This window comes from Schistocerca cancellata, chromosome 4 (genome assembly GCF_023864275.1).
Source record: "Schistocerca cancellata isolate TAMUIC-IGC-003103 chromosome 4, iqSchCanc2.1, whole genome shotgun sequence".
NCBI lineage: Eukaryota > Metazoa > Arthropoda > Insecta > Orthoptera > Acrididae > Schistocerca > Schistocerca cancellata.
In genome coordinates, this window is record NC_064629.1 from 182,673,882 (window position 1) to 182,687,098 (window position 13,217).

General features: G+C 41.3%; 1 protein-coding gene across 5 annotated transcripts in view; it reads right to left on the reverse strand.

The window, feature by feature from the left end:
* Nucleotides 1-13,217, reverse strand: part of LOC126183202 (ankyrin-3-like) — an 892,753-nt gene that overhangs the window by 504,802 nt on the left and 374,734 nt on the right. For all 5 annotated transcript variants that reach the window (XM_049924971.1, XM_049924970.1, XM_049924973.1 and 2 more), the window contains one exon: nt 3,528-3,668. In XM_049924971.1, coding sequence (XP_049780928.1) covers nt 3,528-3,668 — 141 coding nt within the window. The remainder of the gene's footprint in view (nt 1-3,527; nt 3,669-13,217) is intronic.

Sequence of the window (13,217 nt, forward strand, 5' to 3'; positions counted from 1 at the left end):
TCAATGAAATACAGAGGCCAACAGCCAAAATATTAAGAAATGCCTGAAGATCATTCAGTATGAAGCAATTATAATCAGTTTATTTATTTTACTTTATTCATTCCTTTATACATCTGTAGACATTAAACATAATATGTATCTAGTCCAAATGCACATACAAATTTTATGTGAAATCATTAGAAGGAAATATAACATACAACTTTATATGTAAAATTATATGCACTGAATAATAAAAAGAGATACAAAGCATAGTAATACGAATTCAGAAGAAAAAGGCAAAAAACTTTTATAAAACATTTAAGACTGAGCTACAGATATGTCAGTCTCCAAGTTTATGCTTCAGGAAAGGAAATGGAGAACCAGCATTGAGCAACACAGAAAACTGTGAACTGCCAGCTAACTATTTTAAGAAACTGCTCATCTTTGAAAAACCAAAGGAAGTCTGACATTACTATAATCTGAAATCCATGTTGTACCATTTTCACCCTCCAGTTTCAAAGAAACATAAGGGATTATCAGAAAATTAAAAAGTCATATAGTATCTGAAAAACTGGCATATTGGTGGGAATGTGGAAAACAGCACGTGAAAACCTACAAAAGATCTTACACAACATAATTCTAAAGATTTGGGATACAGAAGAAATACAGGAAGAATGGAAAAGCAAACTGAAAACATGTAGGGGAATATCAGGGAGGTTTCTAAAAGGGAAGATTGTATGTGGAACAAATCTTCAATTTCTGATCAATAATACTGCACTACACAATGTCATCACCTTTATGGATTTAAAAAAAGAAGGAAAGAAAGAAAAATTTGAAATTCTATCAACAGAGCAATGCTGTTCTCTACACTAAAAGACTTTGTATTAGATAATAAAGTACTGAATTTGATTAAACACTCTCTCATGAACATGAAATGAAAAGATAAATTACAAGGTCAAATTTGGGGAATGTTTGAAATCAAAACAGGAGTCTGACAGTGGGAAGGACTTTCCCTTGTACTCTATAATAGTTTTTTGGAAAAAATCATGAGAGAATAGGGAATTATATCAAAGAGCTGGAATAAATCAGCAGATAAAACTAAGAACAAAACACAAAGGAAACAAAATTAACAGCCTGGCCTCTGTGGATGAGCTCATACCTCTACCAAAGATATAGAACCAGCCAACACACAAATAAACATCCTTGGAAGAGTATTGGAGAAAGCATGGCAACAAATCTTGCCATCCAGGACGAAATATATGACAAATATGGAGGTTCTCTGAATTATTTAAAAAGATTTTGGGAAAATTAACTATGTTCAAAATTTTAAGTACCTGTGATAAATAATTAAAATGAATGGAATGACCAGAAAAGCAAACAGCACTAGATACCAGAAGATACAGATGAAATATCAACTCTCTGCAGTCATCATCAACAAAAAAATCATTCTCCTTTAATGTGAAAATTAGAAACCATGAAACAGTTGTAAAGCATATGTGCTCTATGCAGCATAGTGCACTGCCATGATTAAAGCCAAAGATGGATAAGTAGGATTTATCACTACAATAACAGTTCTGTTCTTGTTTTTGCCAGAGCCTTGAAAACAAATGTATATCAAAAGTTTAACATATTTGTAAAACAGTGAATTGAGGTATAATGATTGTTAAATAATAAGTTTATGTCATATGTTTAATGTCAAGGTTCACAGTTACATTGCAAAATTACATCAGCAAGAGCAACAAAAAGGAAATCACAAAAGAATGTAGTTGTGAAAACTTCCTTCAAATTCCTTTTTATGCTGTCAAAGGTTTGAAATGCCAACTGCCTATTGCAATACATATTCAAGTCATTGGTGGAAGGTCTTCTGGGCAGACTGAAGAAATTCTTTCAATGTCATTCCACATGCTGCAACGGTGTAAAGTTTTGAATCATCTTGGTTAATTGGAACTTGTATGTAGACTTCATTTTTGAGGTTACCACAGAGACAAATGTCCAGTGACCCCAAAACATGTGAATGTGCAGCCCAACTGACAACACCTCTGTGTCTTATCCAGCAACTAGGGAAGGACTGGGTGAGTGCTTTCCTAGCTGCAAGCATCTAGAGAAATGGGCACCCATCATGTTGGTACCACATACATGTATGTTCTTCAAGTGGTACCTCCTCTAGGAGAGCCAGTAGCACTTTGTTATGAAACTATATCTTTTATGGTTTCTTCAAGAAAGTAAGGACCAATCACTGTCTCCATAAATCCTACACCAAATTTTCACACTCCAGTGTTTCTGACTTTCAACCTGCTTCAGCCAGCAAATTTTCAGTTGTGGCCCAATAATGCATACTTCTTACATTCAGCTTTCCAAACTTTTCATATGAAAAATAATTATCTGAAGAAAGACTCTATTATTGTGACAGTACAAAATTGTTAAGGCTTTCGTGGCCACTTGTTGACAAACTGCCTATTGGCTTCTGTCTCGGGTTCTTCGGCCGACGTTCATCTAATGATTTTTCTGACGTTTCGCCAGCACGAATGGCTGGCATTGTCAAAGCTTCACCCTCCATTGCGTCAGAAAAATCATTAGATGAACGTCGGCCGAAGAACCCGAGACAGAAGCCAATAGGCAGTTTGTCATTGTTACAGTACATCAGAATTGAGTGACAGAATTTGATATGTCTTCTGCAGTGCCTCCGGATAATCTGTTGGTCAAGAGGAACATGATTTGGATGAAAGGCATTTGCACAGTATTCCAGGGCCCTTAAAATAATAATTCTTTCGAACAAGTGCTGAACTGTCACTCCTGGTTGACACCATTTGTCAGGATACTTTTATGCATACAACTCAACTCTTCTTTTCACATTCCTTCCACATTCTCCATAAAACAGTGATATATCTAGTTTCTCTTGGTTTGTGAAAGACATTTATTTCCTTCAAACTAATTGGCACTCAGCTACATGCAAACAACACAGACAGAATGAAAGCTACATTTCCTCTGAACCCCTTTTATACCAGTCTTGTGGTGTTGCAACGCTCTGTCTCTTGCTTCTGTGACATGACGTATTTCCTTATTTGGTATGGAATCACGAACTCCCACATAAGACAGCAATTAGTTCCATGTTCACAACAGATAAATTCTAATTTCTAAATATTATTATTCCTCCAAAATTAGGAAAATAATTTCAGGTGAAGTCATATCTTTTAGAACTACAATACTGGCAGCAGAAATGACTATATTTTCATATGAAAAAGTGAAGTGAACAGCAATATCTCTATAATCAATACAGATATGAAAATAGACTATAAGTTCTTTAGTGAAGACTTTCTCATGATTTGTCTGGGTGAAAGCAGAATTATGATATCTTAAATGATTCCAGATATATTTGAGCTGAACAACTTAGCTGAATCATCCAGAACAACAGGAATTTAAGAATAACTTAGTCATAGCAACAATGTGGACAGAATTAAATTTGTCACTACTCCCCTATCTGCTTCTATTACAGGAGAGAAATTTCAAACAAAGTACTAATATAGCTATCTATTTTGAGCATTTTATACCTGATTCTTCCTTGCTGCTATATGAAGAGGTGTGTGGCCATTCTTAGCTGTGGCATGTGGAGAGGCTCCCTTGTCGAGCAACAAGAGGGCAACATTTTGATGGTCATAGTGACTAGCCACATGCAAAGGTGTAACACCATTCTAAGAACAATAAAAACAGATCACATTAGACACTAATGCATGTATTAGTGATACACTTTAACATTTCAGATCCACTTTTTTAAATAAAATAATGGAACTTCTTGCTGCAAGAATTTGTTTCAGTCCAACCCCACTTGAGGACACAATTAACATTACAAATTTTATAAACAAGCACAAAAGCTTTATATTTAAAAGTGGCTTGAAATGACCATCTCATTCCAGTTACAGCTTTAGATATTAAGAATGTAGAGTACTTATAGTGAAAGAAAAGGGAAAAGGTACCACCTTCTATGAAAGTGAGTTCTGTTTCACAAATATAATAAATAAAACTAAAACACTAAAAATAGCACATGATTTAATCTCACTATAATCTGAATGGCTGTAAAATAGAAAAAAACAGCAGAGGAGGTGTTTTATCAAAAATAAACTTTTGAATATCTTTAACTGGCTTCTCTGTCAGAACATGCCAGCAATAACAAAAATAAAATGAATACTTTCTTGATGTTCTGCTAATATCACTTAGCCTCACTTACAAACTGATTTTATTCTTCTTGGAACATTGTGAGGTGACAATTGAATGTCACAAATATATATCAAATAATGTGCACTTACTGAGATTGTAATAACACAGATATAGGGTTCTTAACTTGTGATGAGTTGTATTTAAAATCAATCAACAAATTACTTACATTTAAAAATAAATAATACAGTTTAATTTAATATTCTAATCTGTTTCTCTAACAGATGCCTAAATTAAACCCATCTTAAGAGAGGAGGAAAAGGAAATAATGATCACTGATTTAGAAATGCACTAGTGTTCTACATCAGATGTCTATTGATTTCAAGTATTTCCAGTACTGTCATCTTTCTACTTTTATTAACAGTGTGTAGAATATTATAATGTATATGCATGAATTGATTTTCTGTTAAAATATGTTCCACAAAGATCAGATATGTCTTAGGCTACTAGAATACAAGATACAAAAAAAAGGTTCAAAAAATGGATCTGAGCACTATGGGACTTAACATCTGTGGTCATCAGCCCCTAGAACTTAGAACTACTTAAACCTAATGAACCTAAGGACATCACACACATCCATGCCCGAAGCAGGATTCGAACCTGCGACCGTAGCAGTCGCGCCATTTTGGACTGAGCGCCTAGAACCACTAGACCACTGTGGCCGGCTACAAGATACATTTGAGACCAATGAACACAGATATAACCTTCACAGAACTAGTTGTATTATTGTACACTAACAGTTGATAGGATGTAGATGAAGATGAAATGGGAGATATGATACTGTGTGAAGAGTTTGACACAGCACTGAAAGACCTAAGTCAAAACAAGGCCCCGAGAGTAGACAACATTCCATTACAAATACTGATAGCCTTGGGAGAGCCAGCCCCGACAAAACTCTACCATCTGGTGAGCATGATGTATGAGACAGGCGAAATACCCTCAGACTTCAAGAAGAATATAATAATTCCAATCCCAAAGAAAGCAGGTGCTGACAGATGTGAAAATTACCGAACTATCAGTTTAATAAGCCACGGCTGCAAAATACTAACACGAATCCTTTACAGACAAATGGAAAAACTGGTAGAAGCCGACCTCGGGGAAGATCAGTTTAGATTCCATAGAAATGTTGGAACACATGAGGCAATACTGACCCTACGACTTATCTTAGAAAACAGATTAAGGAAAGACAAACCTATGTTTCTACCACTTGTAGACTTAGAGAAAGCTTTTGACAATGTTAACTGGATTACACTCTTCCAAATTCTGAAGGTGGCAGGGGTAAAATACAGGGAGTGAAAGGCTATTTACAATTTGTACAGAAACCAGATGGCAGTTATAAGAGTCGAGGGGCATGAAAGGGAGGCAGTGGTTGGGAAGGGAGTGAGACAGGGTTGTAGCCTCTCCCTGGTGTTGTTCAAGCTGTATATTGAGCAAGCAGTAAAGGAAAGAAAGAAAAATTCATAGTAGGAATTAAAATCCATGGAGAAGAAATAAAAACTTTGAGGTTCGCTGATGACATTGTAATTCTGTCAGAGACAGCAAAGGACGTGGAAGAGCAGCTGAACGGAATGGACAGTGTCTTGAAAAGAGGATATAAGATGAACATCAACAAAAGCAAAATGAGGACAATGGAATGTAGTTGAATTAAATCGGGTGATGCTGAGGGAGTTAGATTAGGAAATGAGATGCTTAAAGTAGTCAATGAGTTTTGCTATTTGTGGAGAAAAATAACTGATGATGGTTGAAGTAGAGAGGATATACAATGTAGACTGGCAATGGCAAGGAAAGTGTTTCTGAAGAAGAGAAATTTGTTAACATTGAGTATAGATTTAAGTGTCAGGAAGTCGTTACTGAAAGTATTTGTATGGAGTGTGGCCATGTATGAAAGCGAAACATGGACAATAAATAGTTTGAACAAGAAGAGAATAGAAGCTTTCAAAATGTGGTGCTACAGAAGAATAGTGAAGATTAGATGGGTAGATCACATAACTAATGAGGAGGTACTGAATAGAATTAGGGAGAAGAAAAATTTGTGGCACACCTTGACTAGAAGAAAGGATCAGTTGGTAGGACATGTTCTGAGGCATCAAGGGATCACCAATTTAGTATTGAAGGGCAGTGTGGAGGGTAAAAATCATATAGGGAGATGAAGAGATGAATACACTAAGCAGATTCAGAAGGATGTAATTTGCAGTAGGTACTGGGAGATGAAGAAGCTTGCACAGGATAGAGTAGTGTGGAGAGCTGCATCAAATCAGTCTCTGGACTGAAGACCACCACCACCACAACAACAACAGTTGATAATTCTAAATATTAATTTATTATACAGTGAAATACAAAGTTTTAGATGGGTAAAGTGATTATATAATATTTACAGTTTACAAGATAAGGACCCATTATAGTCAATATGGCAAAAAAGAGTCATTTGAGTTTTGTTTAGTGTGAAGAAAAGCCATAAACATGCAGGAAATCCCTATCAGTACACACTTCAGTCTATTGTATATATTTTTTTGTGTGCAAATACTTGAGGTGCAATATTGACTGGAAAGGATGAGGAGATTAGTGCCAACTGTATATTGCTCTTATTACTTAATGAAGATCACAAGCTGTCAGAGAACAAAACTAGAAAAAAATGGCTATAAATCAACAATAAATCCCTATAATAAGTCACAAAGATGAAATATTTATGGGTGAACATCCAAAGACATTCAAGAGGGAATGAAAATGTAAATGTAGTTGTGCAGAAGCTAGATGTCATAATGTGATTTATTGGAAGAATTCTGTGGTAGTATTATTAATCCACCAAGCAAGCTAATTACAAATCCATATCTAATATCTACATGAGGATTGTGGTGTCACCGCCAGACACCACACTTGCTAAGTGGTAGCCTTTAAATCGGCCACGGTCCGTTAGTATACGTCGGACCCGCGTGTCACCACTATCAGCGATTGCAGACCGAGCGCCGCCACACGGCAGGTCTAGAGAGACTTCCTAGCACTCCCCCCAGTTGTACAACCGACTTTGCTAGCGATGGTTCACTGACAAAATACGCTCTCATTTGCCGAGACGATAGATTAGCATAGCCTTCAGCTAAGTCATTTGCTACGAACTGGCAAGGCGCCATTACCAGTTACTATTGATATTGAATCATGTACAGTCAAGAGCGACACTCATCATTAATGGAATAAAGTTAAGTATTCCACCAGCTACGTCCATTTTTCTAAATTCTAATTTCCTTGTCCTGTTCCAGACCTCACGCCAGCCTGCGTGAGCTAAAATGCATGACTTTCGGCTTCCTCTAGTAACACGGTGTTGGCTCTCCTGCCACCCCACAACATTGCCGACGAGGCAATACTGCGCTCTTAACTATACTGCCCTGATTTACTTGTGTAATGGCTTTGCCACCATCTCCAGATGTACTGTCCGAATTTTATCGCTTACAGAATCAGCAGATGCAGGCCTTACTGAATGCCCTAGGACAGCTCGTCCAGGGTCAACGTGCAATGCAAAACGATGTGGCAGCTGCCGCTCCACCACTAATGCAGCCACAACATGCAGTTGCACCAACTTTTCGTCCTTTTGATGCTGCACTGAAAAGCTGGACGGAGTGGTCATGCCAATTTGAATTCCATCTCGCCGCCTACAGAATTCAAGGTAACGAGCGGAAGCCTTTTTTGTTGTCCTCAGTAGGGGTGAACACGTACCGTGTGATAGTCAAATTATTTCCCCGACGTGATGTAGCAACTCTGTCCTATGATGAAATTTTGTCTGCATTAGATGCATATTTCAAAGAATCAGTCAATGTAGTAGCCAAACGGTATACCTTCTTTCGTACAAAACGTACAGCAGGTCAGACGAATTGGGAGTGGGTTGCAACCTTGCAAGGCCTTACTAGGGATTGTGCTTTTGAGTGTCAATGTGGACTCCCTTATTCAGATACTATGGTGCATGATGCAATTGCACAGAACGTTTCTGATGTTTGTATAAGGGAACAGATTTTGAAACTAGTCAATCCCTCCCTTCAACAAGTGATGGACATATTGGATCAGCAGGACTCACTTGACTTTGCTCAGGACTCATTTGAAATTTCACCACCTGTGTGTCAGGTAAACCGGCCCGACGGGTGAGCTGCGTGGAACAGTAAACAGCCCTTTCGCCTGGCCGCGCCATTGCCGCCAGGCTCTCAGCCACGTGTACCATGCTGGCAAGCAAATGCAGTGCTAAAATCATGCCCGCGGTGTGCTACTAGACATTCACATGAGAATTGCCCGTCACGCCAAGCTATTTGCTTTTACTGTAATAAAAAAGTACATGTTCAGAGTGTTTGCCAGAAAAAGCTCAGATCGGAAACTCAAAATCATTCCAGGGCCTTTGCTTCACGCCGGAATCGGAATCGAACCAAGGATACTCAGGCTCGCGAAACTTCGCCCATGGAAATTCATATAGTTCATTCCACTCCGGCCAGTGTCACTCTCTCTAACAGTGACTGTGTTCATCCCACAAATAGTGTGCGTCGACATCGCCGGAACTCCCGTCAAGTCGCAAGTGATTTTGTACCAGTGTCAGTTCACGTTGCACGAGACAGTCGCTCTTGTCGTCAGCAGGGCAATAAACTTTTTGTGGACTTGGACATTAACAGCAAAGTGATACCATTCCAGTTTGATACTGGGGCTGCAGTTTCACTGATCAATCAAGACACTTACAAACTGCTGGGCACACCTCTGTTGCATGCCGCAACTGGTAACTACCTATTCAGGTCACGTGATCCCTGTGTTAGGACAGTGCAGCCTTCTTGCAACATACAAGGGACAAACAAAACTTTTGTCATTTTATGTCCTTCGTTCTTCTTCTGCAGTGAACTTGTTTGGTTTCGATTTATTTCAGTTGTTTAACTTGTCTATAGTAAATTAGGTCCTATCAGTGAACCAGACTGTGCCTTCCGACAGTGTTTCTCGTCTATGTGAAGAATTTGCAGACATTTTTGCACGGGGCTTGGTTGCGCTAAGAACTATAATGCACATTTGGAACTGAAAGTAAACGCTCGGAAACGACGATGCGTTGTCCCGTTTGCCTGTTGCTGAGGATAGAGCATTCGATTCCTCCGAACTTGCTTGCATGTTCATTGATTCAGAAACCGATGACGTGGTCGAATCGTTTCCGATTGATTTTCGTCGTGTAGCTACAGCCACAGCTGCTGACCCTGTCCTTGCTACCGTTTTGCGTTTTGTTGCTACGCAATGGCCCTTGTCAAAATCACGGATCGGGGACCTGTCGGTTCGCCGAATTTTTGCTCACAAAGAGAGACTTTTTGTTCAACGTGGTGTTTTGCTGTTGCGTTCTGATAATGATCAGTCCAGGGTCGTGGTCCCACGTCTGTTACATTCCTCTGTCTTACAGCTTCTCCACCAAGGACACTGGGGTATAGTGAGAACGAAACAACTTGCTCGTCAGCACTGTACTTGGTTTCGAATCGATGCCGCGATTACGAATATGTGCTCTTCTTGCAGGGTGTGTGCTGAACAACAATCAGCACCACCGTGGAAATTCTTTGCATGGCCAAAAGCCATTTCCCCTTGGCAATGCTTACACATCGATTTTGCTGATCCATTCTGGAATGCTCAATGGTTGGTTGTGGTAGACTCATTCAGTAATTTTCCTTTTGTTGTCCGGATGTCTTCCACGATGTCATCTGCAACCATCCAAGCGTTATCTGCTATCTTTTGCCTTGAAGGTCTTCCACAGACTATTGTTTCCGACAATGGCCCACAATTCATGTCCGCAGAATTTCAGTCATTCTGCAAGGCCAATGGTATTCAACATCTGACGTCCATGCCGTTTTCGCCACAGTCAAACGGTGCCGCTGAACGATTGGTCCGGACTTTCAAGTCACAGATGTTGAAGTTGAAAGAGTCGCATTCTCCGGAGGACGCGTTATTGCTCTTTTTGTCCTCGTATCGCTCTCAGCTCCGAGATGGTCGCTCGCCGGCTGAGTTGCTCCACTGTCGCCCTCATCGAACCTTGATGTCTTTGCTACATCCGCCGCATCAGGTTCCTGTGCAGCGGCAGAAACCTGCTTTTGCCCCAGGCAATGTTGTCTACTACCGCCAATATCAAGGTTCACGGTGTTGGCTCGAAGGGCGCATTCTTCTCTGCCTCGGCCGTGCTATGTATCTGGTTTTGGGGGCCTCTGGTGAGGTGCGACGGCATCTCAATTAGCTGCGCCTCTGTTGTCGCATGAGATCTGCTGCTCCCCATCTGCTTTCAGTGAGGGTGCCGTCCGGTCAGCGCCCTGGGGACCCATCTACTGGCTCACCTCAGCCCCAGGTGTTACCGACGCTGCCTTCCATTTTGTCCCATGGCGATGCGCCGCCGCCGCCGCCTGTTCTCCCGCCGGCGACGCCCGCAGTTGACGCATTGCTGCAACCGCCGGGCGCCTCCCTGGGTCACGCGCCGCCAATCACTTCCCGTGACCAGTTGTCCTCTGACCTGGAACTCTTGCCCGCTCCGGACCGTATGTTGTCTTCGCCTGTCGGGTGCCCCGGCCCGATGGAGGTCGACCCTTTGGCCCCTCCTGTCTCTCTGCGGGCACATACACCGCATGTTGGCGTGCACCCTGGAGCAGGTTTTCAGGCGTTTCCTAGCTGCCCGCGGTCCGAATGGCAGGGTGCGGGTGGCACAGCCTCACCTGTTGTTAGGCTCCCCACCTCGTCGCATATGTCAACATGGGGTCCTCCCCACGGCGGGCAGAAGCCTTATGCCACAACCGTACGCCAAATTGTGGTGGAGGAATGTGGTGTCACCGCCAGACACCGCACTTGCTAGGTGGTAGCCTTTATATCGGCCGCGGTCCGTTAGTACACGTCGGACCCGCGTGTCACCACTATCAGTGATTGCAGACCGAGCGCAGCCACACGGCAGTTCTAGAGAGACTTCCTAGCACTCACCCCAGTTGTACAACCGACTTTGCTATCGATGGTTCACTGACAAAATATGCTCTCATTTGCCGAGACGATAGATTAGCATAGCCTTCAGCTAAGTCATTTGCTACGACCTAGCAAGGCGCCATTACCAGTTACTATTGATATTGAATCATGTACAGTCAAGAGCGGTGCTCATCATTAATGGATTAAAGTTAAGTATTCCACCAGCTACATCCGTTTTTCTAAATTCTAATTTCCTTGTCCTGTTCCAGACCTCACACCAGCCTGCGTGAGCTAAAACACGTGCCTTTCGGCTTCCTCTAGTAACACGGTGTTGGCGTCCTGCCAACCCACAACAAGGATTATTTCTAAGTTTTGAACAGTCACCAAGATGGGTTAATGTAAGATATAGCAAAACTTCAAAGAAAAGCAGTGAGATTCTTGTCTAATCAGACTTGAAATCTGACACAAAAAGCAACAGAATGTAGGAGTAAACATACACACATCAAAAAAAGTTTTGCATCACCTTGATTTTCAGAGTTCTGAAAACTGTACAAAAAATTGGAATAGAGATCAACATAAACATCATTTCCACCCTTTTTATTACTCTTGAAAACCACACATTGCATGTTGTACCACCATGCAGCAAGATCTTCAGAGGTGGTGGTCCAGACTGCTATACACACCAGTACCTCTAATACCCAGTAGCATGTTCTCTTTCATTGATGCATGCCTGTATTCATTGTAGCATATTATCCACAAATTCATCAAAGCACTGTTGGTCCAGATTGTTCCACTCCTCAACGGTGTTTTGGCATAGAACCCTCAGACTGGTTGGTGGGTCACATCGTCCATAAACAGCCCTTTCCAATCTATTCCCGGCATGTTTGATAGGGTTCACGTTTGGAGAACATACTGGTCAATCTGGTCGAGGGATGTCATTATCCTGAAGGAAGTCATTCACAAGATGTGCATGATGGGGGTGCGAATATTTGTCCATGAAGATTAATGTCTCGCCAAAATGCTGCCAGTATGGTTGCACTATCAGTCGGAGGATGGTATTCATGCATTGTACAGCCATTACGGTGCCTTCCACGTCCACCATGCGGCTTTTCGCGGATGATGCTGAAGTATACAGAGAAGTTGCAGCATTAGAAAATTGTAGCGAAATGCAGGAAGATCTGCAGCAGATAGGCACTTGGTGCAGGGAGTGGCAACTGACCCTTAACATAGACAAATGTAATGTATTGCGAATATATAGAAAGAAGGATCCTTTATTGTATGATTACATGATAGCGGGACAAACACTGGTAGCAGTTACTTCTGTAAAATATCTGGGAGTATGCATGTGGAACGATTTGAAGTGGAATGATCATATAAAATTAATTGTTGGTAAGGCAGGTTCCAGGTTGAGATTCATTGGGAGAGTCCTTAGAAAATGTACTCCATCAACAAAGGAGGTGGCTTACAAAACACTCGTTCAACCTATACTTCAGTATTGCTCATCAGTGTGGGATCCGTACCAGATCGGGTTGACGGAGGAGATAGAGAAGATCCAAAGAAGAGCGGCATGTTTCGTCACAGGGTTATTTGATAACCGTGATAACGTTCGGAGATGTTTAGCAAACTCAATTGGCAGACTCTGCAAGAAAGGCGCTCTGCATCGTGGTGTAGCTTGCTCGCCAGGTTTCGAGAGGGTGCGTTTCTGGATGAGGTATCGAATATATTGCTTCCCTCTACTTATACCTCCCAAGGAGGTCACGAATGTAAAATTAGAGAGATTCGAGCACATACGGAGGCCTTAGGACAGTCGTTCTTCCCGCAAATCATATGTGACTGGAACAGAAAAGGGAGGTAATGACTGTGGCACGTAAAGTGCCCTCCGCCACACACCGTTGGGTTGCTTGCGGAGTATAAATGTAGATGTAGATGTTGATGTACGTCGGCCCCACATAATGCCACCCCAAAACAGCAGGGAACATCCACCTTGTTGCACTCACTGGACAGTGTGTCTAAGGCATTCAGTCTGACCAGGTTACCTCCAAACATGTCTCAGACGATTCTCTGGTTGAAGGCATATGCTACACTCATTCATAAAGAAAATGTGA